The 26,220-nt window shown below is 39.3% G+C and overlaps 2 protein-coding genes across 4 annotated transcripts in view; both read left to right on the forward strand.

Annotated features, from left to right (window-relative positions):
• DPM1 (dolichyl-phosphate mannosyltransferase subunit 1, catalytic) lies at positions 1-25,451 on the forward strand. 3 transcript variants are annotated; one of them, XM_006097967.3, is made up of 9 exons: positions 1-194; positions 4,405-4,504; positions 9,719-9,752; positions 11,246-11,322; positions 11,407-11,432; positions 13,800-13,895; positions 16,912-16,980; positions 20,877-20,991; positions 21,922-22,273. In XM_006097967.3, the coding sequence occupies exons 1-9, from the start codon at positions 34-36 to the stop codon at positions 22,024-22,026; spliced, it is 783 nt and encodes a 260-aa protein (XP_006098029.1). In that variant the 5' UTR covers positions 1-33; the 3' UTR covers positions 22,027-22,273. The 3 variants fall into 3 exon arrangements, with proteins under 3 accessions (XP_006098029.1, XP_023617501.1, XP_023617502.1); XM_023761733.1 differs by lacking the exon at positions 21,922-22,273 and adding an exon at positions 25,137-25,451 and having other exon boundaries at positions 9-194; XM_023761734.1 differs by lacking the exon at positions 21,922-22,273 and adding an exon at positions 23,397-23,566 and having other exon boundaries at positions 9-194.
• ADNP (activity dependent neuroprotector homeobox) overlaps positions 20,886-26,220 on the forward strand; it is a 44,081-nt gene continuing 38,746 nt past the window's right edge. Inside the window, exon 1 of the mRNA XM_014463645.2 lies at positions 20,886-20,991. The gene's annotated coding sequence lies outside the window, so the exon portion shown is untranslated. The remainder of the gene's footprint in view (positions 20,992-26,220) is intronic.

Consider the following 26,220-nt stretch of genomic DNA (forward strand, 5'->3'; position numbering starts at 1 on the left):
CATTCCGCTTCCGGCGTCTCGCGGAGTTCCGCCATGGCCTCCAAGACAGCGAATCGTACCCCTCCGAGGTCTCGTCGGGAGCCGGCGGGGCGCGCCCCGGGACGGGACAAGTACTCGGTGCTGTTGCCCACCTACAACGAGCGCGAGAACCTGCCGCTCATCGTGTGGCTGCTGGTGAAAAGCTTCTCCGAGAGGTAGCGTGCGCGGCCCTGTCCCGGAGGAGATGAGCTGGCTCCCCTGGCTGGTGGCCGGCAGTTGGCTGCGCGAGGCGGCCCTGCTCTCTGCGGCTGGGGAGGGAAGTGTCGGGGAGGAGGCCACCCTGCGAGCGATGCAGAGGCGGAGACCTCTGGGGATCTGTCCCTGTCTCGGGTTCTCCTTCCTGCCCTTGGGTTTTGTGAGACACTCCTTTATCTCTACTGTTTACACTCCCGGGCCCCGTCCCCCGTCCCCCTCCCGTCCCCCAGTCCCTTTTTCTCTCGAGGGCTGGCCCCTCTCGGCGGGCGCTAGGCTGCCAGCCTGGCCTCGCTCCTCGCTCTGGGACCTGGAGCCTGGGTGGCCAGGCTGTGCGGCAGGAGCCGGGCGTCTCGGCGAGCAGCCTCGCCCGCCCCGTGCCCGGTGCTTATGTAAGCGTGAGGTTTGTGTCGGGGGCAGGGAGCGGCCGCGGGGCTGCACAGCCTTTCTGGAGAGAGCACAGGGGCGGCTGCGCCGGCCACCGGCGGGTGTGGGCTGTGGCCGGTAGAACCTGGGGCTCGAAAGTGTTTATACAGATTTTCTTAAACTTCGGAAAATCCTGGTATCAGGACAGTAACGTCCATTTGTGTTACACTGATGGGACCATGTTGCAGAAATCTTTGAAGATCTTTCCATATCAGCATACACACACTTAGCAAATTATTTTGAAAATTAAATAATATTCCATGTGCCTGTGTTATTATTTAACCGGGTCATGTCATCGAACATAGATTATTATTATTTTTTAAATATATATATTTTTTATTGATTTTTTTTTACAGAGAGGAAGGGAGAGGGATAGAGACATTGATGAGAAACATTGTTAGAAACATTGTTAGAAACAATGTTAGAAACATTGATGAGAGAGAAACATCGATCAGCTGCCTCCTGCACACTCCCCACTGAGGATGTGCTGGCAACCAAGGTACATGCCCTTGACCGGAATCGAACCTGGGACCCTTGAGTCCGCAGGCCGATGCTCTATCCACTGAGCCAAACCAGTTAGGGCAAACATAGATTTTTTTTTTAAAATACATATGTTTTTTTACATTTCCTTTACATTTACAAATGAGAACAGGGATGTTCACGCCACATTTTCCAGCATTTTGAAAAGTGACACATAGTGAGTGCTCCTTTGTTAAGATTAACGTTGCAACAAACACTCGTACTTTTGCTGGTACATCAGGATAAAGTCTTTGCGGTGATATTGCTGGATCAATAGAGATGTGCTTAAAATGGATAGTTATTGACAAATTACTGTCAAAAGAGATTGTACTGGCTTAGGACTCTGCAGCATTCTTCAGAGAGTGCCTGTTCTCCCGTAGCCAGTCAACAAAGTATTATTACTTCGTTGGAAGTGCTCTTTGGTGAAAAACATTGCTGGGTGTGGTTTTTTTTCAGCTGCACAATTGTTTATTTTTTAAATTTTATTTTAAATTACAGTTTACATTTAATATTTTGTATTAGTTTCAGGTGTACCCCATAGCGGTTAAACAATCATAAACATTGCCATTTTAATTATTTTTCTTTGAATGAGATAACTGTCTTCACATACATAGTTCTTCAAATTTTTTACTCATCTCTTTTTCCTCTTTTTAAATTATATTTTTATTTTGATTTCTACAAGCTCTTTTCAATTTAGAGAATTATCTTGTTCCTGTTTGACTTCTGATTGTACAATATTTTTTGCTTTATTTTTAAATATTTTATGTAGTGCAGTTTATATTTTAATAGTCTCTGAATGGATTTTTTTTAAAAATATGTTTTATTGATTTTCTACAGAGAGAAAGGGAGAGGGATAGAGAGCGAGAAACATCGATCAGTTGCCTCCTGCACACTCCCTACTGGGTATGTACCCGAAACCAAGGTACATGCCTTTGACCGGAATCGAACCTGGGACCCTTGAGTTCGCAGGCTGACGCTCTATCCACTGAGCCAAACCAGCCAGGGCTCTGAATGGATTTTTTTAATCAAAATGAAATTTAGCCCTGGCCAGTGTGGTTCAGTTGGTTGAGCATCATCCCATGCACCAGAAGGTCCTCGGTTCGATTCCTGGTCTGGGCACATGCCCGGGTTTCATTGAAACATCAATGTGGGAGAAACATCCCTGGTAGGAGTGTGCAAAGGGCAGCCAAATCAATGAAAACGTTTTTTAAAAATGAAGTTTAGCCGAAACCAGTTTGGCTCAGTGGATAGAGCGTCAGCCTGCGGACTGAGAGGTCCCAAGTTCGATTCCGGTCAAGGGCATGTGCCTTGGTTGCGGGCATATCCCCGGTGGGAGATGTGCAGGAGGCAGCTGATCGATGTTTCTAACTCTCTATCTCTCTCCCTTCCTCTCTGTAAAAAATCAATAAAATATATTTAAAAAATAAATAAATAAAAATGAAGTTTAATGAAGGAAACAACTTGTCAGATTCAGTCACATTAACTAATATCTGCTCAGCTTGATTCCTTTCAGCTACCTCACCCTCAGGTGCTATGGGTGCTTTGAAGTGGGCTAGAGAAGTGCCTTTGATTTGAAGTGTGTATCTTTCAGCCCATCAGCTAGAATCAACATATTACTTGTTTGGGCTTGTAAGCACATGCCCAAGTTTAAGCACATTAGGAAGCTGAAATCATACTTTTTATTCCTGGAGAATTGATAAGGCTGAGTTTTCTTTCTGGCAAGTTTGCTGGGGCTGAATTTCTTAAACTTTTAACAGTGGAATGTGTTTTTTGGTTGACTTCCTTGCATGTTACCAAGAAGAAACAGAATGTTGTGTGTGAAAGTTTGGCTTTGCCTCATTTTCTTTCCCCTTAAGTTTCCAATAAAGTTAACAAAAAGAATGTTTTTTAAAGGGGGTAGTGACAGGCATGATAGTGATCTCATGTACATCCAAGTATTATGCTGACTTGTTTTTAGAATAGAAACTATCCCATAAAGACGATCAGGAGCAGCAGAAAGATGTTAATTTTGAAGGATATTGAAAAATTTTTTTTGTTAATCCTCACTTGAGGATATTTCTTTTCATTGCTTTTCAGAGAGAGTGGAAGGGAAGGAGGGAGGTGGGAAAGAGAGAGACATCAGTGTGGGAGAGACACATTGACTGGTTGCTTCCTGCCCACACCCCAACTGGGGTAGGGATCAAACATGAGACCCTTCTGTATGTGGGCCAACACTCTAACCCCTGAGCACGTCGGCCAGGGCGGATATTGAAATATTTTGTTATTCTGTGCTATTTCCTTTTATTTGCTAGTGTAGGATAATGTGTACAACTATTGAAATAGAGGTGTAAAATATTATGTTGCCATTCTGATGTAGGTTTTTTAAAGGGTGAAATTAAGTTGGATTTATTCCTGATTATGTTCTTAAAATCATTTGGGATTAAATTTTATTTTTTTAAAAAATATTTTATTGATTTTTCACAGAGAAGAAGGGAGAGGGACAGAGAGTTAGAAACATCGATGAGAGAGATCGATCAGCTGCCTCCTGCACGCCCCCCACCGGGGATGTGCCCGCAACCAAGGTACATGCCCTTGACCGGAATCGAACCTGGGACCCTTCAGTCTGCAGGCCGAAGCTCTATCCACTGCGCCAAACCAGTTCGGCTGGGATTAAATTTTAAATAATAATCCCAGACTGCGAGAGGGCACAGGCTGGGCTGAGGGACCCCCACCCCACCCCCTCCAGTGCACAAATTTTTGTGCACCAGGCCTCTAGTATACATATAAAACACTGGTTTTTTTAAAGAAATATGTGGTTTTTTTAGAGAGATTAGAAACATCAATGAAAGAGAAATATCAGTAGGCTGCCTCCCACACGTCCCCCACTGGGGATTGAGCCTGAAACCTGGGCATGTGCCCCTACCAGAAATCAAACCCATGACATCTTGGTGCATGGATCAACACTCAACCGTTGACCCACACTTGCTGAGCTCACTGGTTTTTTTTTTAATGTTTTCTGTGAGAGAATTTTTTTACATCGTAGGACTTTATAATAACACTTTTCAGCAACATGTTGAGTTTGGAGGTGAAGTACTGAATATTTGACATTTCATTTGATAATTGAAGTTTTCCTTAGTGATTACTATGACAATAAATTTCCACTACTGGTTAAGAATTAGTAATTTTAAAATTATTATTTTTGTTATAATACTATATTCAAACAATACAAATTTAATTTTCTTATTTTAGTGGAATCAACTATGAAATTATAATCATAGATGATGGGAGCCCAGATGGAACAAGGGAGGTTGCTGAACAGTTGGAGAAGATCTATGGATCAGACAAAATTGTAAGTTGTGTGAATATTTTTCTATCTTTTCAGTTGTGTTTTTGTAGGGGAAAGATGAGAGATGAACAGTGTTTAAATTCAATCTGTCTAGAAACTGAAAAGATAAAAAACACTTTTTGGCATTTAGATGCATTTTCATTGTGTTTGAAGTTTTACATCTTTTTTTTTAATTTTAATATATTTAATTGATTTTTTACAGAGAGGAAGGGAGAGGGATAGAGAGTTAGAATCATCGATGAGAGAGAAACATCGATCAGCTGCCTCCTGCACACCCCCTACTGGGGATGTGCCCGCAACCAAGGTACATGCCCTTGACCAGAAGCGAACCTAGGACCCTTCAGTCCGCAGGCCAAACCGGTCAGGGTGAAGTTTTACATCTTTTTGATATGTTGATCAGTAGTTTTACAGCAAAATAGTGAGTCTTTGGATGAACTCTGTTTTTATGATTGATTCTGTAGATAAGTTTTCTTGAAGGACAAAATTAAAGCATGATATTGAATTGACAAGGAATATTATAGAACAAGGTTGCAGTTGGTAATGTGGGACTTGATCTTTCTTGCTCTCTTTCTCTAGGTGTTCTCATACTTTCAAAAGGAAATACTGCCCGCAGCTAAAAGTTTATAACTGAGAAAGGTGACTATTTTCATGTGAAACAGAAATGGCTTTTCAGAGTACTTGGCATTTTTATTTTTATCTGTAGAACAGTCTTGGAGTAGGTTGACTTTCTGAGTCTTAAACTTTAGATTTTTCTACTGTACCTTGAAGCCTGCTCTTCTGTGGGAGTAACTTAGGCAGATGTAGAGTTCATTTTATAATGGCCTCATAAATTTTATTTTTGGTCACTGGTTTGGATTTAGAAAATACATTATAGGCATTGGGTATTGTAAGAGTTTCTCCATCTTGGCACTGTTGACATCTGGGACCAATAAGTCTTTGCTGTGAGAGGCTGTCCTGTATGTTGTGGGATGTTCAACATCATTCCTGGTCTCTAGCCACTACATACCAGTAGCTACCCCCCTTCCCAATGTGGTAACCAAAAATGTCTCGGGATATTGTCAGATGTCCCTTTATGGGCAAAATTGCCCCCTCTTCTCAACAAAGAACCATTGGCATAAACATAAGTCTCTTGGAAAGCCTTTATTGATTATTTACATTTCAAGAAATGGCCATCAACATCATAAAAATAGTCACTGGATCCAAATATTCTTGACTAATCTAAATAATGAAATAATTTCTATTTAGTTGGAGGAGATCTTTGTTGGTGGGAAGAGTTTAAGGGGAATGTGTTACTCTTATATACCTGGTAATCTTTCCTATACTAGAGATTCTTTCTGTCTGTCTCACAGAGTAGCAACTCACAGATCTGTCACTTTCCAGTCCTTGCTGAATATCTCCTGTTGCATAGGAGTACAGAAAGTTGACAGGTCTTGAGCCTCTAGCAGTGACTTCCAGTGATGATGGTAGGTTCATAGGAACAAGAGTTCCCCTGTTTCTCTTTCAGAAGTTCTGGGCCATGGCCACTGATGCACACATTATATATAGAACACTCTGAGTTATGTGCTGCTATTTAATCTGGGGACATCAGCCTGGCAATATTTTGAATACATATGTCATAGAAGCTCAGCCTTGAGGTCTAACTGATTGATTGATTTTAGGGATTGCCTACTAAATTGACATCCACAAATTCTAAAACAACATTATTCCTCAAAGCATTCCATTTTTCCCATCAACAAAATAAAATTCAAGTTCATAAGAAAATTATCCTCTATTATCACAATTTCCATGTTGTACCAGGGAAATTCCCTGTTCATTATTTTATGACCTTTAAATTATTTAAACTAGAATATTTTTTTTTTCAGTGTCAGGCCTTGCCAGGGTTGGCACTTACTTGCTTTTAAGTGATGTATGAATGTTTACTTGAGGGGAAAGATGGATAAAAATGGTTATTTTTCTCAGATAAAGTGATTCAGCCCAGATGCTTTGTCCAAGCTAGCCTTTTGGACTAGTTGAAATGAATGCTTCAGGAGAAGCTGAGGAAGATTTTTTTTTAACTCTGTAGTTGAAGAAACAGATGAGGGTTAATTCACTTCCCAAGATTGCACAGCTAACTAATAAATGGCAGTGATGGGATGATAGAAAAGTTGGAGACACGTGTCCTGAACTGTTACAGGGCAGGGAGATCTGACATTGTGGAGGACTTCAACCTTTCTGTGTTTGAATGCTTCTGTCATGTTTGATATGTGAGGTTTGTTTCCTCCCCTAACCTGAAATCAGGTAAAAATCTGTGGCAGGCCCTGGCTGGTTTGGCTCAGTGGATAGAGCGTTGGCCTGTGGACTGAAGGGTCCCAGGTTCGATTCTGGTCAAGGGCATGTACCTTGGTTGCGGGCATATCCCCAGTGGGGAGTGTGCAGAAGGCAGCGGGGAGTATGCAGAAAGCAGCTGATCGATGTTTCTCTCTCATCGATGTTTCTATCTCTCTATCCCTCTCCCTTCCTCTCTGTAAAAAATCAATAAAATATATATTTTTTAAAATCTGTGGCAGATCAGCCCAGCAGTTTTGTGCAGATTGTTCTCTGCTACTATAACTCAGGTACTAATGATTGAAAAGACAAAGGGACAAAGAATGCAGTAGCACCAGGGGCCATACTGGTGGTTGATACTGTCACCAGTTTGATAGTCATCTTGCTTGTCTTCCTGGCCATTACTAACAGTATTTATGGTTATATTTTATGGAACACAGATCATCATTGACTAGAAGGCTTTGATATGCTGCTTAAGGACAGTGAGGTTGGTCAAAGGCTACAGCAAAAAAGAACAAAAAGATGGAGATGGTTTTTCACATCTACATATGTACAATAAGATATGATGTGTTCATTACTTTTAAAACATGAAACATAACTATAGGACCAAGAGATTTGACTAATATAATAAAATATTTTGTTCATTCCAAATACCAAATTATCTCTAACAAAAAGATCAGTACCCCAGTCAAATGTACAAAAACAGATAATTCATGAAACAAGAACTACACATGGCAAATAATGGGAAAAATGAGCCTCAATGATGAGTAAAGAATTGCAAAGTAGGAGGAGAGTACAGTTAACCTTTCATAGCTGAAGCTGTATTTTTATTTTTTTATTTTTTTATTATTTAAATATATTTTACAGAGAAGAAGGGAGAGGGGTAGAGAGCTAGAAACATTGATGAGAAAGATCGATCAGCTGCCTCCTGCACGCCCCCCAGTAGGGATGTGCCCGCAACCAAGGTACATGCCCTTGACCGGAATCGAACCTGGGACCCTTGAGTCCGCAGGCCGACGCTCTATCCACTGAGCCAAACCGGTTCGGCAATTTTTTATTTTTTCTCTTCAGCCCATTGATTTCAAGAGTATGGTAATAGGTTCACTCAAATACTTTTGATTCTAGTACAAATTGATAGTTTGTCTGAAGTGTCATCAAGATTTTCTATGATAAAACCTTTACAAAATAAGTTTTTTGTCAAGCAAATTATAGTATCACATGAAGTAGTTCATAAGCAGTTGTGTTGTAAGTATACTTCAGAGAGTCTGTGCCTAGCAACCTATGAATTCACTGCTTGCTCTCATGACCCCCGAAAGGTGAGCTCTATCGTGTCCTTTACTGCCCAGATTACATAGCTAATTAGCAGATCAAAAAGGAGTATAATTCAGGGTCTAAAAGTTAAGCACACTAAATGAAACAATTTGTACTTTTTCTTATGTAAGAAATATCAAGTACATTCTTGGTGTAAAATGTAAATATTACCTATAAAACCGAAGTTGCCTTTGAGGTGCATTTCCTGATCTGCATCCCAGTCTCTTCCCCAGGGTCAAACTCAGTCAATAGTTTGGTGTGTGTTGCCTTTTTGTGCATATATGTGTATGAGTCCACATCTTAGAACTAGGTATTATGCTGGTATTTTTTGTTTTTAAATATGAATGCAACCTTTCTGTATCATAGTTACTTTTTTACTATATCATTATGTCACCAAATGATCTCATTCTGTTAACTGCTCCATAGTATTCTGTCATATGCAACATGGTTTATAGTTTGTATGAACTTTTGAATAATCTGAAACTTACAAATGACAAAATTATTTTTTATCTGAAACAAAGAGTTTTTCCAGCTGAAATACGGGATTATTCACATGAACTTTAAAAGATTGGGTTTTTCAGGGCCGAGATCAGATGGGCTCAGTATTTTGTCAGTAACTGTCACAAAAATCAAATAAAACCTGACATACCTTGTTTGATTTTGTTCAGTGAATTGTAATTATTATAGATGATTGTCTTGTTCTCTGTTTAAGAGCTCATCGGGCAGGAATGTATTTTATCTATCTTTGTTCCTCCCCAAGACCTAGAGCAGCATGCATGTAGTAAAAAATAAAATTAACCTGTCCTGGGTGACTGGAACTGAAAGTACTTTGTTTAGAGATTCACACTCTGAGGCAACCGGCCGATACACTGGCAAATGCCGCAGGGGACAAGATGCGCTCAGGTGTGTGTCTACCTGAGCCCTGTATCTAAGAAACTTAGAACAGAATCCAAAACTTGGCATCCTACCTTTTCAAAAGTTTTCAGATAAGATGAAAAGCAATTGAGTTAGCGTCTGTATATGAAGCACAAAATGTAGAAAGACTAAGTAATTGACAGGCTGTAAGAAAACCTCCTTGTCATTGGGCCAGTAGAGAATAAGATGAGGTTATCCAAGCATAAAGTCAAGATAAGTTGTTGGAGGAAGAATAATAGCAGCATTTAAAATCACAAAGGGAATTGAAAAAAACAAATCTGGCTACCAAATATTCCAAAAAGGTATAGAATAAATGAGTTACCCCTGCAGTTTCCTTGGAAGTAATCAATAGATAGTTTAAAATGATAAATTAAGAGAGAGGATATAAAACATTGTTCACATCGTTTCCAAGCACCAGAAAAACAAAAAGTATAAAATTTGGCTTTTATTGTGAGGAAGGGGTAAGAAAAAATGTTGGTTTTCCTTAAAAGTTGTTATACTATTTGATTTGTTGGCTAACTGCTTTTTTCTTTTTTTGGCAAAAAAAAATGTTAAACGTACTCTGCTCTAAGATTTTAAAAATATAGCTATGTTTTTGTTAAAATGAGTAGAACTTATATGAATAAAAAAGAGTTTTTAGTAGGTTTTTTATTATTTGTGTCAAAGTGTCCTTTCTTATTCTTACAGCTTCTAAGACCACGGGAGAAAAAGTTGGGACTAGGTAAGTAGAACCTCTCATCCATCACCTGCTTTTTGACTTGGCAGATTGTTCAGTATGTATTTTGTTTGGAACAAGGCCAAAATACAGTAACCCCCTATAATGATTTTTAATGATCTTAATGACATTTAAATGGTTTGAGTTGCCTGTATCAGTCTTGGTCCACTTGGGAAAACAGAACCACCACAAGTCTTTCAATATAGGGAATTTAATACAGAGAACCTGGTTACACAGGTGAAGGAATTGCTGAGAAGCCAAATGGAATAGTGAAGCTACTCAGGGATTAGTAATAGCTGGAGGTTCCTACCCCCCCAAGATGGAGCAGCAACCCAGGCTGCCCAGAGTGGGCTAGAATGATGAAGTCGGTGATACCCGGCAGGAGTTGGAGTCATTGAGGATATGCAGTCAATGCAGGGAGGCAGAGTAAGAGAGGGAGGCCACTTGACCTTCCCTTCTCTCCTCTGCCTCTCAAAGCTGTTTGGAAGCCAGTTGACAAGCCAACCTGGGAAATAAGTTCCTTGCAATATAGAGAAAGGCCAGAGAAGGGATCTGAGAGCAAACATACTGGACCAGCACACTGCCTTAGCTATAAACCTTTGAACGTTTCTTTAAGTCATACGTTTTAAAAAGGTACTTATTTTTAAAAATAAATCTTTCTTAGCTTTTAAACAGTTGAAATCTCAGATGAGCTCAGTCATTCTGGGATGAAGATCTAAATGCCTTCATTTCTGTTGTTAGTCATCATTGCTTATGTAAAGAATTGGTATAATTTTACTGAAAAATTGGAGAAACACAGTTTGAAAAATTGAATGTCTGTTATTCTGCAACTATTAGTTAACTGGCTTCATTAAATGTTCTGAATATCTGATTCAGAAAGTTGTTTGGGATTGAAATAATCTGCACACTGCCATGAAAGCAACCAGAATTACTGACCAGCCAGTGGTATATCCAAAAAGCTGTGATAGTCACTTCTTAACAAGAAGTTAGAAAAGATTAGCTTTGCTAGTAAGACAGTGGTCGTTTGGGGCCAGAGAATGCAGGAATCCCCAAATCCTGCTCCCAATCAGTTACCTTACCTGCCAAGTCCCTGAGGAATTTTTAGGCCTGAAGATGCTAAGTATTTGCTAGCTGTGCCTTTGGCCCCAAATACCAGAGCAGGGCTCTACTGTACCAGGCTTCCTACAGTGTGGAAGACACTGACAAAGGAAGTTTTTTGTGGAAATGGGAAGATGAGAAGATTAGAAGCAGGGAAGCTTGGTAAGGAGGAGTCATCAGAAGATGGTACCTCGGACTAATGTGAAGTTCAAGACAAAGAATGGAATTGAGAGATGTTTTTCATTGAGAATAAATAATATTTAATTATACTAGATCAGGATCATCTTTAGAGGACTAATGTATGCTTTTCAGTGCTTAACAATTGCTTCTCTGTTCAGATGTTGTAAACGTAAGTATTTCCGGTGATTTTCTTTAACGGAGATAAATATTTTCATTTTTAGGAACTGCATATATACATGGAATGAAACATGCCACAGGAAACTACATAATTATTATGGATGCTGATCTCTCACACCATGTAAGTGGCATATTTCTTTAATAGTGATTTATGATTGCCTTAGCCTATTTTACTGACTTACTGTTTATTCTTTCTAAATTTCAGCCAAAATTTATTCCTGAATTCATTAGGTAGGTAATTCTAATATTTGAAAAAAATACACGATTCAAATCATTTATCTTATATTGATTGTGGACTTATTTTTGTTTTTCATTCTTTATTAATTGAAAAATGAACATGCTATTTTGTTAGCTATCAAAAATAAAACCAACATATAGGTTTGAGACTCATGAGTATATAGTATGTGACTAAATGATGTGTTTTAGGAGCCCTGAGGAACTGATCAACAGATAATTCCTTTGTTATCTAGATTATTCCAGACTACAGAAAAAGCTAGTAGGTGACTTCCTGTTAAATGGAATTAAGCCCTGGATCATAAGGGTGAAGCCCCATGAACAAATAAGGTTTATTCAGGAATGCTAGAGTGGTTCATCTTCAGGAATTCGTCAACATAATTTATAACATTAACAACAACAAAATAGCGTGATTAAGTCTGTAGATGATAAAAGTTTGATCAAATTCACCAGCCATTTCTAATAAAAACTTTAGAAAGTACAAATGGAAGGAAACCACTTAAACATGATAAAGAAAACCCAGTCGTAATACAAATGTTTTACAAAATGGTGAAATGTGGAATCATTTCTCATTCGTCAAACTAGGCAAACCAGCTAACATTAAGCATGAATATTTTAAGTAGTATTTTTAAGCAAGAATTTAGTATAAAATATAACACAGCGGGGAAAATCCACAGGTTTTGGGGGGTTTTTTTGTCCCTCAAACTGCTGTGTGATCTGGTCCCTGCCTCCCTTTCTGAACTTACCTTGTGCCTCCCCCTTTGCTCTTTGTACTGCAGGCATACTCCTTCCATTTCTGCGCTCACACAATGCCATGTTCCCTTTGCCTGCAGTGCTCTTTGCCTGCTCCTTAGTGGCCAATAATTTCCCATCCTTTGACCTCTGCATTGAATCACCTCAGAGATACCATCTCTGCTTATATCTCCAATACACAAAGCCCCTTTGACTTGATAAAGAAATAGAAATAGTGGAGTAGCAAACAGGAAAGGTACAAACAGGCCATAATGTAAAAGAAATTCAAATGGCTAATAAACCTAAGAAGATAGTCACCCTAGGATGTAGTCAGAGAATTGCAAATTAAGTAACTGCAGCCCGACCCATGTGGCTCAGTGGTTGAGTGTTGACCTATGAACTACGAGGTCACGGTTCGATTCCCAGTCAGGGCACCAATCCCGGGAGAGAGGCGTGCATCATCATTGATGTTTCTATTTTTCTCTCCCTCTCCCTTCCTCTCTGAAATCAATGAAAATATAATTAAAAAAAATAAAATAATTAACTATGTTGTTATTACCCATTAGTTTATTAAACTTAAAAACTTAATTCAGCAATACATCCAGCACCAATAAGACTGTAGAAAATGAGCACACTCAAATATTGCAGGAAGAAGTGAGTTGCTACGTTTTTGGAAAGTAATTTCTATGGTGAGATCTGTTAGGATTGTTTTAGCCGTTCCATTATGTTCTACTTTGGGTAGTCTAAGCAGCAGGCTATACTATTCATTGTGCTTGTGCTCTTGGAAATTGGGGCACCCATCATGGAAACAATCATATGAGTATACAGGTTAAATATTCTATTAAATATTTTTGCAGCTATTAAGAAGAATGGAGACCCTGGCCCATGGGAGTCAGTGGTTAGGGTGTCGGCCTGAGCACCAAAGAGTCTCGGATTTGATTCCTGGTCAAGGGCATGTACCTAATCCTTGGCCCTAGTTGGGGCGTGTGCAGGAGGCAACCAATCGATGTGTCTCTCTCACATGTTTCTCTTTTTCTCTCCCCATCCTTTCCTCCCTTGCAACCTCTAAAAAACAATGGAAAAAATATCCCTGGGCGAGGATTAACAACAACAAAGAATGGGGAAATTCTTTGTCAACTTTGTAGGGATATCCATGATTCCATGATGTGTATTAATTGACAAAAAGCAAGTTGCAAAACGTACATTTTTTTGAATTCCAAATTTGTGAAAGTGACATAAAACACTATAGGGAGTCCTGTCTTTGAGTTGTCTTTCTGTAAACAAAGAGAAAAATCTAGAAGGTTGCCAGGCTGTTTTAGCATTGTTTACTTCAGGTACAAGAACAGAAATTCAGGGGTATTGTGTAAATTTAATATTATTATTACATTTTAGGATGGTTTCACATGGTGCAGTCAGCAAATGTACTGTTTTAAATCAATGAAGGAAGAAAAGGATCAAGTTTGAAAACCTTAATTTGAAAGATCTTTCAGTAGTAATAATAGTTCATCTATTTCCTTGGCATTGTTTTTCCTAGGTGCAAGTCTTGACAGTTCTGTTTGTGTAACTCTTGAAAATAACTATTGAAATCCCAGTAGCTTTCTCTAATTGACAGCTAATTTATTTGTTCTACAGGAAGCAAAAGGAAGGTAATTTTGACATTGTCTCTGGAACTCGCTACAAAGGAAATGGAGGTGTTTATGGCTGGGATTTGAAAAGAAAATTAATCAGGTATATACATGTGTTATGATTACTGTTTTTTTTAGTGTAACGCCTATAAATATGTTTATAACAGGTATTTAGGTTAAATTACCATACCGCCTTGGTATTGGTGGGATCAGAGTATTAATTTTCAATAAATATTTCCAGATAACTTCTTACCTACAATTTTTCCTATGATTAGAGTATTTTATTTGGGGTATTTTTCACTAAGGAAAATCAACATAAACCTTTGAACCTTTGGTAAAAATGGTATGATTCAGCACAAATTTATTCTCTGGACCTTCAGCTTTGATTTTAAGTGAACTATTCATCTATATTTTGGGACTACTAAGGTAGTTCTCCATATATATTTTTTATCATTTTAAGTAAATGGACAATTATTTCAACTTTTTTAAAGCAGCATAAAGTAGTGAGGCTTTGGAGTCAGACCTGGGTTAAAATCCTGACTGTGTCACTTCATTACCTGTCACCTTGCATGTTGTACCTTCCCTAAGCTTTACTTTCCTCCTCATGAAATGGAATGAAACCTGTTTCAGTTTTCTACTGCTGTATAACAGACCATCCCAAAGCTTAGTGACGTAAAACAAAGACATTATTTCTTCTGGTTCTGTGGATTGGCTGGTGGTGGGTCCTCTGCTGGCTTTACCTGGGCTCATTCATGCAGCTTCCTTCAGCTGGAGAGGCAACTATGCTAGAAGATCCAAGTGGCCTCATTCATCCATCCAGTAGTTGATGATGGTTGTTGTCTGGGGCATCTCAGTTCTGCATGTGGCCCCTCGCCTTCTGGAAAGCTAGACCAGCTTCTTTACATGGTGTCCTAAGGACAGCGTCCAACAGTACCAAGGCTGCAGCCATAAGGCTTCTTGAGTCCTAGGTTTTGGGGCTAATTCTTGGTCAAGGCAAGCCCATAACCAAGGGGCGCAGAAATAGAATGGAAGACCCGCAAAATATTTTTGGCCATTAGTATTTTTTTTATCACCTACTTCATTCCTGTTGAAGATTCTTTTAATCTCAAGTTTGCCTCTTAACTGTGAATCTTGGGCAAGTCATTTAAAACATGTAAATGCCTCAATCTTCAGAGAAATGAAGGGGTTGGATAAAACAGTGGTTTTCAATCCTGCTAAATATTGGGATCATGTAAGGAGAAAATTACACACAACTGCTCCCTATTCATCCTCCCTTTCGCTTGCCCACACACAATGCAGACCGTTTGAATAGCTCTCATAGGTGGGGCCAAAGCATCAGTCTTTTCCACAGGCTTCCCAGGTGATTATACTGCAGACAAGGTTGAGACCAACAGCGATCTCTCAGGCCTCTCTGATTTCAGTCATTAAAACTGTTCTTAAAATTAGGGAGTCCCAATCAGAGACAGTTCATAGCTTTTAGTTGAATCATTTAGTTGTAAATGTCATTAGTTGTTCATGTCTGAGCTGACTTAAAGTATAAACTCCTGAAAAGATTGTTATCACTTGTGCTAAGTCTCATTTATATGGTCCAGAACCATAATTTGAACCCAAATTCTGTCTGACGCTTGCTGTACTTTAAGAGACTCCTATTTAAAAATACATTACTTTAAATATATGCAGATACACACACACACAATATAGATATATATACTTAAATTTCTTTGATTACACACATAGTGGGGGAGGTGGGGACTATGCCCTGGAATTTTTGTTGCTGTTGCTTTTAAAACAAGGGGGGGTGGGGGAAATGTTTTTGTTAGCCATTATCCCAGCTATATTCCTGTGTTATATTTTTTTAAAATATGTTTTTATTGATTTCATAGAGAGGAAGAGAAGAGGGAGAGATATCAGTGATTATGGAGAATCATCAGTGGCTGCCTCCTGCATGCTTCCCCCCCCCCCCCCCCCAATCCCCACTTGGGGATCTAGCCCTCAGCCTGGCATGCACCGTGACCTAGAATTGAACTGTGACCTCTGGTTCATGGGTCGATGTGCAACCACTGAGCTATGCCGGATGGGCCCCTGTGTTATTTATATAAAAATAATCTTTCCATGAGAGGGCCTTGGTGGTTACCTTGGCTGTGGAAACTTATCTCCAGGCTGCCCAGAAAAGTTTTTTTTTAATATGAGCACAATAAAATAGCTGCAGTACAAAAGTCACTTTTTTCAAGAGCTCTTCACACATCTTTTTGAAATGTTAATAATAGCTGTTAGTCAGTAATAGCTTGTAATTGATTCTTAGATGTGTTTGAAGCAGTGCCCTAAAGTCATTGTTATGGACTCAGTGTGTCTGCTAAAATTCATGTTAGAGTACCTTACCCTTTAAGTGTTGGTATTTGGAGGTGGGGCCTCTGGGGGGTAATTAGGTGTAAATGGGGTCTTCAGTGTGGGGCATTCATGGTAGGATTAGTGCTCTCTGAAGAAAAGAGGAAAGCTTGGACCTCCCTCCCGTTCCCTGTGTGAGCACACTGCAAGATGACAGCCATCTGTAAGCCAGGAAGAGGTTTCACTTCCTTGGACTTCCTAGCTTCCAGTAACGTGGTATTTTGTTATAGCAGCCCAAGCAGACTAAGACAGTCTCGGATTGAACCTTGGACGATTTCCAGAGATTGCCAAAAACCAAAGCCCTCTTCCACTTACACACCTTCATTTTTTTTGAAAAAAGCATCATTTTTATGCAGACTGACCTATTACCTAGTTGAACCCACTCTTTCTTTGTGCTTATTAGAATCTGAAAAGGAAACTCCAGATCCCTGATCGCTTGCTAGCTGACAGATGTTTGAAATTCTAAATGGCTGCTGGCAAATCCACAAGTTAAAAACCTATCATTCATACCTAAAGTTTGAAAGAGTGATTGCTTTATAGGTTCCCTCCAAATGTTCCTATTTTCTGAAAATTGAGAAACATCAGATCTTGCACTGACTAAAAATTTATTTGTTCTATAGAATTAATATTTTTGTGAAGTAGTGTTGCATTTATTTATGAAATTAGGATAGCAATTTTAGTACTCTTGGTTAGAAACTATTTTATAAAGAAAATCTGATTGTTTTATTTGACAGCCGTGGGGCCAATTTTGTAACTCAGATTTTGCTGAGACCAGGAGCATCTGATTTAACAGGAAGTTTCAGGTACAGTGAAAACCTGTAATTTTATATTTCTACGGCTTATAACTGTTTGCCTAAATTTCTTGCTTTACAATGGCTTATTTTATTTTTAAATATGTTTTTATTGATTTTTTTTTTTTTTTAGAGAGAGAGGGAGAGGGATAGAGAGATAGACACATCGGTGAGAGAGAAACATCATTGATCGGCTGCCTCCTGCATCCCCCCTATTGGGGATCTAGCCCACAACCTGGGCATGTGCCCTGATTGGGAATCGAACTGGTGACCTCTTGGTGCCTGGCTAGACACTCAACTGCTGGGCACAATGACTTATTTTAAAAAAATGCTTTGCATTTCTTCCCTGTTTTTGTCCTGGGACTCTAAAAAGGCAGACTGTACTTCCTTAGAAGCTGCTAATGAAGCCTACACGTCTTGAAAAATATTGTGCTTTTTAAAGAGCATCTAAGGCAGGGCTCAAGTTAGTGTGCTTGGCAGTATTAACATTAATATTCTGTCCATAGGAGTGCCCTCTGGGGTGCCCGAAGTGACCACTCACTACTCATTCTAAACATTGCTATCACTGGTAATGTGCTCCAGAGAACAGCACCTCTTCCAGGAATTTTCTGCAATTTATATAAATATTTGTAGCATTGTCCACAGAAAAGTTTAAAACCTTATTTATGTAGAGTCTTTTCAGTTACCTTGTTCTCCATTATGTTTTTTATAAAAAATTCTTATTTAATTGGTACAAAGCCTCCTGCTGGGTCCCTGTATTTTTTTATTTTTGTTTATTCTTGGGAGGGAGTGGTGTATGTGTTTAATTTTAGAACTGCTACAGTAGATGAACTATTATATGACCATGCCAAATGATTAAAGCCTGCCAGATATTTGTTATCATCAAAACTATAAAATGCCTGTTCATTTTCATTAAAGCCCAAACCCCATGCATTTGTTAATACTTTGTATTACTTGATATTTACTTTTTCCATTAAATAATGTTGATTTTTGATTCTTCATTAGAATTCACACACAAAAATTAGGAGCTGACCATTAATAATTAGTACCTGTAGTATAACTGTAAGTCTTGAATAGCAGTTCAGAGACACTAAGAGGGTCAAAAGTGAAGAGAAATTTTTTTAATGTCTTTATTTGGTAAAATAAGATTATGAGCCACAGACAACTGCCCTCTCCCCGTCTGCCACTTCTCCCCAAAAAAATTAAGAGAGGAGACATCACAAATTAGAGGCCAAATATTGAAAATGAAGCCTCTTTAGAATTAAAATGTAAATTGGTTAGAAAGCAGAATTTGGTGTGTAAAAGACAGATGTATCCCTGTAAATGTATCCCTTTTGTTCCACATTTCAAGGCAAAGGAATAATGTGTTATCTGATTAAGATCACTGATTCCATGTAGCAACAATGCAAAGAGTAGTGGCACTTGCAAAATCTCTGTGAGGACAGAATGGCCAATGTGGACTTTACAGGCCATAGGCATGATGACTGATCGAAGATCCAGGGTGGCTCCGTGGGTTGTGGAGATAGGTAGGGGCTTTGTTTTTTGGACTAGTTCCCCTATTGAAAGCTCTGCAGGTGCTTTCAAAAAAGCTAAAAGGTGATTCATTTTTAGATTCAGCAAACATTTATTGCATGCCAAGCACTGTCCTCATGTTTATACATTCTAATGACATGAGACTTGCAGCATCACATGGGGACCCAGTTGTGAAGAAAAACACAGCAGAGAGAGGATTGGGTGGCAGCATCTCATTGCCACCAGACCATATAGGGAATAGAGGAGGGGGTGAGCTCTGGGTGTCCTTTTAGAGAGAGCAGTGATTGAGTGTATTCTGTGCAAATATCAGAACAGCCACACGCAAAAGTGAGCCTGTTGATTTCACTACTTTTAAATCATTAGAGCTCATTGTCCCTTCATAAGGTAGTGATTTATTAAATACATGTTTTATTAAAGTTCAACTTCTCATTAGATGAAGTTCCTAGTATTGAGGAGGTATGTGTCTTTTACCAAGTAAAAGGGAACCCAGAAAGACTGCAGTCTGATGTAAAGCCATTTAATAGCGAAGACCACTTGGATCCTAATTATCCTATTTATTGGCTCATGGCTTCATGTATGCAGTATTACATCATTAGCCATAGTTTTAAAGCTACTGTGGTGGAGAAGGGGTGGCAATAAAGAGAAATAAATGTCTTACAAAATAACTCTTTATGAGGAATAAAATGACTTAACGGGGCAGAATTCCTAGCCAAAACCCAGTTTAAAATGTGATGCTGAAATATCCCATCATGATCATAGTCTTTCCCATAATCCCAATATCCCTCCCCTATTTAATTAACTTTATGTGATAAATTTATTTAGTTTCTACTGCTAAAATCCTAAAACATAAAAAGGAGCCTTAAACACAGTAGGTTGCTTAGTAAATACTTATTGACTAAATATTCTACCATCCATTTCTCCTCACTTTAGATTTATTCCAAGCTTATACTTTTGAATTCTTATGGGACCTGTGTGGGTAAAAGAGTGCACAAACTAGTCATTCTCAGGTTCCTCTCTCTGTCATTTAATATCCACTTAAAAGCTTGAAAAGCCAAAAAAGATAGTGTTCCCTAGAGGAAGCCTGAGAAAAAAGTGAATATGGGTTACCCTCAGGCATTGTAAATCCAGATGGCCTTTAACTGGGAAGAGAACAAAGTTATGCCAAACTGCCTCTCCTAACTTGCTCCCAAAAAAGAGAAATTGCTGCCTTTTTATTGAGACTGTTTGGCGGTTTTGTTTGTTTGCTTATTTGTTTGTTTACCTAAGAGACTGATAACAGGGAGCTCCTGATTGGGTTCAAGCACAGGATTTCCCTGCTCCTGTCTTGCTTTGTAAATCTGATGAGCTCTGTGTCTAGCCTACAGTCCACTACAGTTAGACTGCACATTCATTCCCCCATTATAAGTATCTAACTGTGACATCTGACTGGTGATAGCTGTGTCCAACCAGGATTGCCTCCCAGTTCCTGTCTTAACCTAACTTAACCAACCTAATCCTGGAGGGGCTAGTGTGTCCCGGGAAATTTATTTAGTAGATCTCCAGAAATAGAAGCTCATCATGAACATTTATGAGGAAATCCCTGTTAATTACTAGAGTCTTTCTTGTCATCTAGTTTATATTGTTGCTTCATCATCTGTCAACTCTATTGTTCCAACTTTTCGAACAATTTCTACTCTTTCCACTTTAAAAATTAATTTTAAGAGTTAAACACAATAGGTGGTTCTGCTTTGAATAATGTACTATATTTTTATAATTTCTGATAGTATGGTAGGAAAATAATTCTCTACAAGATACTAAGAATTCATTTTCTAAATTATTTACAAGATATTTCATGACCCTTCTGTTTGTTTCAGGACAAATGTATATCAACTGTTATTCGTGCACTGGTAGGGTCCCTAGCGGCTGGCTACTAGCCGGGGCCTCCCTCCCCCCTGCCGGCCCACCCCTTGGTCAAACTCCTGGAAGAACTCTGGTCGAGGGGACAAATTGCATACTATGCTTTTACTATATATGATGACTAGTAAAATTTTGAGGTTTTAAAAATACCAGTGAACTTTTTGTTTTAATTTAATCCTCACCTGAGGCTATTTTCCATTGATTTTTAGAGAAAGTGAAAGAGAGAGGGAAAGACAGAGAGAAATACCGATGTGAGAGAAGCACATCAATTGGTGGCCTCCTGCATGAGCCCCGACCAGGGCCCGGGCTGGGGAGGAACCTGCAACCAAGGTACATGCCCTTGACCGGAATCAAACCCAGGACCCTTCGGTCCGCAGGCCAAACCGGCTAGAGCACCAGTGAACTTTTTGAAAGATCAGGATGTATGTAGACAAGTGTATTTATCTAGGTGTTTATATATATTTTTAAATTTCATACAGGTTATATCGAAAAGAAGTTCTACAGAAATTAATAGAAAAATGTGTTTCTAAAGGCTACGTTTTCCAGATGGAAATGATTGTTCGAGCAAGACAGTTGAATTATACTATTGGCGAGGTATGCAATTAATTGTAAATAGTATATTGTAGTCCTCATAAATAATAAGGTTTAGACTTTTCATTGTAAAAAGTTTAATTTTCATAACTACCAAATAAATGTGAAAGGCTTCCAGCTGTTGGGAATGCCCATGCACTAATGGGTGAAAATTCACATCCCTTTCACAGCAATACATTTGACCTACCAAGATTAACAGAAAGGCAGCATTCCCTTTTAAATAATTAAAAGTTACTGGTATCTTCTCCATCCTTGCCCTTTCTTCTGACCACTCAGCATTCTGGGATGAGTGTATTCACTGCTTTTCCTCTTGCCATAGTCCACACCCATCCAACTTAAAAGTGAATGCTGAGTTCCATTGCCCATTTCCTATGAGTAAACGAAAAGCACAGGTATAGCGCGGGGGAGGAGATAAGGGTCTGTAATATTTACAGCTAGCTCGTGAACTCTTAGGGAATACTCTCCTTGTTTAACACTAAGACTCTTTCTCAGAGCAGGAAGTAGCTAACTAGAATGCCACGTCTCTTGTGAAAATTACAAAATTTTTAACTTAATACTAAAACATAGTGACAGCTAAATTTGACAGACTAATGAAAAAATTAAGTGGAAGGCTATTTTACTTTTGTAGTATAATTTTTCCTTGAAATGCAGTCAAACTTGAGTAAACCAACTTAATATGCAGGATCAATGCTTTCAAACAGATGTCGATTTGGTTGATAATAGCCCATTTTTAGATAATAAAGTGCCTGTTTAATTTTAAAGACTTGGAGGAGGTGCAGAGTTGCTGTGAGAATTGAAGGAATTGCTTCAATTTAAAGGAATTGCTATCATAGAACTAATCTTGTTTTGGTTGTATTAGTAATTTTTATATGCCTGCTATGCTTCCTTTCTACTATTTTTGAAGACTGACTTAACATATATTTTTTTAACTAGGTTCCAATAACATTTGTGGATCGTGTTTACGGTGAATCCAAGTTGGGAGGAAATGAAATAGTCTCTTTCTTGAAAGGATTATTGACTCTCTTTGCAACTACATAAAAGAAAGTTATTCTTATTTATCACATTCATTTCAATTTAAACATAGAGGAAGCCTGGTTGCTGACTTTTATAAAATGTACTCTTAGAGCATAAATTATAGGTAAGGTAAATTTCATGCAAATCTTTTTTTCTGAAGAAGTTCCATTTTATATATTAAAATAGAAAAATGAGCAGTGTTCTCAGTTTTCTTTAACATTTTGCTGTATTAAGACCTACAAATAAATGCATATGGGTTTTTTGCATAAAATATTGCTGCTTTCATTAGAGTATGTGATGCAGAATTTCTTACAGGGGGAAGATTTTGGAATATTTTCTATAAAAACTATATTCTTAACTCTTTGTACCTAATATATGTCAGAAGAGGAATGCTTATTCATGAAATATATATGACTGTTTCTGTGTGAATTGAAAAAGAAATACACACCTTTCCCCTTTCTTTTAAAATGTATCTGAAATTTCTTAAATCAGATAAAACAATACATTTAGAGCACAGTTTTAGAGTTTGGTTCTTTGCAGCTGTTGAATTGGTGAAGCAATTCAACTGTCAAAGCAAGTCTATTTAAAATATATATTTGAATTGGAAACAACTTGACAACAGTTGATAGCATAGCTGTGTTTGCTCTTCTGAGCAATAACTTCTATCAGTAAAGAAAAATGTTGATGATATTAAAGCATAAATGTAGTTGCTCTTACAAACTAAATAATGATTTTCTTTCACAAAATAATTCTTTTCATATTATTTCAGGACCCTCAAAAAAGCATACATCTTTACTATAAAAAAACAAAAGTTCCTTTCTTATAGTTTTTCTCTCTGTTCAGAAAAATGTTCTGATAGTTTAAATGCAGGTTAAGTTGTTTAGCCCCTAGAGTGCCTGGGAGCGCGATCGTGCTCCTCCTGTCTTTCGCCAAAAGTGCTGGGAGCGCTATCGCGCTCCTCCTGCAGTGTCACTATTAGATGCTAGTAGTTCACTCTTTATGTGGGAAAAAAAATTTTAAAATCTTAACTCAAAATGCCTTGGCAATTTTAGCATAGTTCCTAGGATATTGGCTGGCACTCAACGGGTTAGTAAAGCCAGCGCAAATATTCTGTTCACCTTCTCCAAAGTAGGTATTTCAAAAATGATCAGTCTCTAACTGTAACATAGCTTTTGGATCATGAAGTAGCTTTTAAATTTTTGGGTAAGGCATATTATGGGCATATAAGCTTAAGATCAAGTTGACTTTCCTTTGCAAATAAAAGGAAGAGGCATCTCTAAGTTATTTAATAAAAAATTAGTGAACAGTATTCCTAATTACATTTCCCTGGTTTAATTTGGCTGCTAACGTCAAGAAATTTAAAGTTTGATTTTTTTCATTTCCATTTCTAACAGATCCTACCAGAAATGAATACCAGAGTATTAAACCATTGGTGCCATTTTGAACATTGCCTATTCCCATAGTTCAGCGGTTCTCAACCTGTGGGTCGCAACCCCTTTGGAGGTCGAACAACCCTTTCACAGGGGTCGCCTAAGACCATCGGAAAACACATATATAATTACATATTGTTTTTGTGATTAATCACTATGCTTTAATTATGTTCAATTTTTAACAATGAAAATTCATCCTGCATATCAGATATTTATATTACGATTCATAACAGTAGCAAAATTACAGTTATGAAATAGCAACGAAAATAATTTTATGGTTGGGGGTCACCACAACATGAGGAACTGTATTAAAGGGTCATGGCATTAGGAAGGTTGAGAACCACTGCCATAGTTGAATCCATAGGGGACATTCCAGTAAGGGCCTCTACTGTTGCATTTCCCTTTTACACAGAGCTGTGCAGGGCGCACCAGGGATCCACCTTCTTCAGGACTTCTCTCATCATTAATTACTAGAAAAATCATCAATGTTTTATGTAAAATTGCTTTTAAGCTAACATAAAGAAATACAATATCCTTTTAAAAAGTATTTAGAATCTGTTCTCATTCATCCAAACCCAAAGTTGTTTTCATTGTCAAGGATCTGGAGCAGAGATGAACTAAGTACCTCAGAGAACCCACTAGAAGTAATGCCTTCTCAGACCTCCACTAGAGTAGATACCTTTTGCCTTTTTAATCTTTTCACTTCTTAAACAATCATTACAACATTATGACATTGAAGTTTACAATAAAGAAAGTATTTGAGCAGTGAAGACTTTCACCATTTGGAAGTTATTAGAAAAGAATCTAGACTATTTAGATACATTTTTGTACTAAATGTGGTGACTTAAAACACTAAAATCATTTACATGTGAATCCAGCATCCCTTTTTACTTTGTGAATGAGGCCAAGGATGAAATCCAGATGTTCTCCCTTAGTATTATCACTATGAAATATAAGTATATCTAAGGAAAGCTAAACTTAAGATTAAAAAATTTGCTTATTTCATGTTAGTTTTGCCTGTCTTCTGCAACATGTAATTGAGTCATCTTTGTCTCTCTAAACCAAATGCTTTGTGCCCCTACCCCCCTTTTTCTTTTACAACTTTTTTCAGCTATTGTTTTCCTTTGAAATACTGATTTGGGTTTTAAGGATGTATTTTATCACAATTTCCGAAATGAATGAAATACTGTGTTGGATGACACATTTTGTTAAATCTGCTAACTCAGGTTACATTGACTACATGTAACCATAATTTGTACTATTTTCAATTAAGGTAAGATTTTGGGGGGGTATTGGGGTATGGCTTGAAACTGTTACCTTGAAATTTAGAGTAACAGCAAAAGTTAAGTGTATTTATAGAGCACATCTTTAGAAAACAGGCTTGGTTCATCCTTCACTATTGGCATTTAGTATTTTTCAGTATGTTTAGCCAATGATATACTCTCAGATGCGTCCTGCTATTATAGGTGGGTTAAAAAATGTTGAGGAGATAATGTGTTGGTTGGGGTTGACAAAGGCAAATTGTCCATGTGCTGTCTGAAGTTGTCAGATTGTGGGAGCACTAAAAGTGACTGTCCCTAGAACTATACAGTCAAAGTGTAGTTTTTAAGGATCTTGAGGTCCATTGGCAACATCATTTCTCATCCTTAGGCTTCACCAGTCTAATGGCCTCAAAACGCTAGGGATCCCATTTGTTTTCTTCAGGCCAAAGAGAAGAGTCCATCATCACTGCCTTGGAAGAATGTCAAGTCGCAGGGCAACAGCCTGCCTTCTGTAAAACACAGCCCCTGTCCACTGAACAGCCCACCCCACCAGGAAGGGTTCGGGCATCACCCATGGGGTTGCTTCTCATCTCCAGTCCGTGTGTGAAGCACGAGGCACTCACACCTCATTTAAGCTGGAGCATCAGACACCACCAGCCAGGTGTCCCTGCCCTTCCCGCTGCTGCTCAGCCACTGAGAGCTGGGGCTCTCGGCACGTGGTGCCTCAGGGCTGCCCACACGCCCCCTCCCGCCAGATGTAGTCCAGGCCCAGCTGGGCCCGCGCAGGGATCCCAGCACGGCCACCTGACTGAGTGCGAGGGGTGCTGCGGCCCTCGGCTTGTGCTCCGCCGCCGGCGCTGCGGCCAGTGGAAGGCGCCTGCCTTGCACACGGGCCCTGGAAGCGCACTGCGGCCTTTATCTGCGGCGCCTCCTAGTGGGTCAATAGCAAATCCTCTTGGTTCTCGCGAGATTTCTTCCTCAGTGGGGATTATATAATTTTCCTTAGGCGGGGTGGTGGGGTGCTGGCGCCACCCTCCTTCAGAAAAAGTTAGGTGCCAGCATAATTGGGAGTAAGAGAGTTGTCCCTGGGGACACGTGTGGAAAGGGTACTGCGTCCCCCCCACACACACACTCAGCTGGACAATGAGTCCTCTTATGCTAATGAGCACTTACGTCACTTCCGCTCTTTCTCAGCCGCCATTTTGGCTAGGGCAGGTTCGGGGGCTCGCTCTGAGGCGCTTGTATTGTCTGCTGAGGGGAGACGCGGGACCTGCCCCCTCCCCCGCCCGTTGCAGCCGCAGCCGCCGCCGGCCCGGTCTCCCCTCCGCCGCCCGCCGAGATCCATGAGCTGAACTCCCGCCCCCCCGGCCGCCGCCATCTTGTTCCCCCTCCCCCTCCCGCGGGCAGCGCTAAGGGGGATTTTGGCGTCTCCTCAGGCACAGCTCCCTCTCTCGGTCCCCGCAGCTGAGGAGCGAGAGGAGCGCGGCCGCCGCCGTCCGCCCGCCCGAGCCAGTGAAGCGCCTCTC

Source organism: Myotis lucifugus, unplaced genomic scaffold, assembly GCF_000147115.1.
Source record: "Myotis lucifugus unplaced genomic scaffold, Myoluc2.0 scaffold_215, whole genome shotgun sequence".
Taxonomy (NCBI): Eukaryota; Metazoa; Chordata; class Mammalia; order Chiroptera; family Vespertilionidae; genus Myotis; species Myotis lucifugus.

Excerpts from the sequence above, each read along its gene's own strand:
- DPM1 (XM_023761733.1), top strand. The coding sequence starts at position 34 with ATGGCCTCCAAGACAGCGAATCGTACCCCTCCGAGGTCTCGTCGGGAG. Across the intron at positions 4,505-9,718 it reads TCTATGGATCAGACAAAATT|CTTCTAAGACCACGGGAGAA; the intron begins GTAAGTTGTGTG and ends TTATTCTTACAG. Across the intron at positions 16,981-20,876 it reads GATTTAACAGGAAGTTTCAG|GTTATATCGAAAAGAAGTTC; the intron begins GTACAGTGAAAA and ends AATTTCATACAG.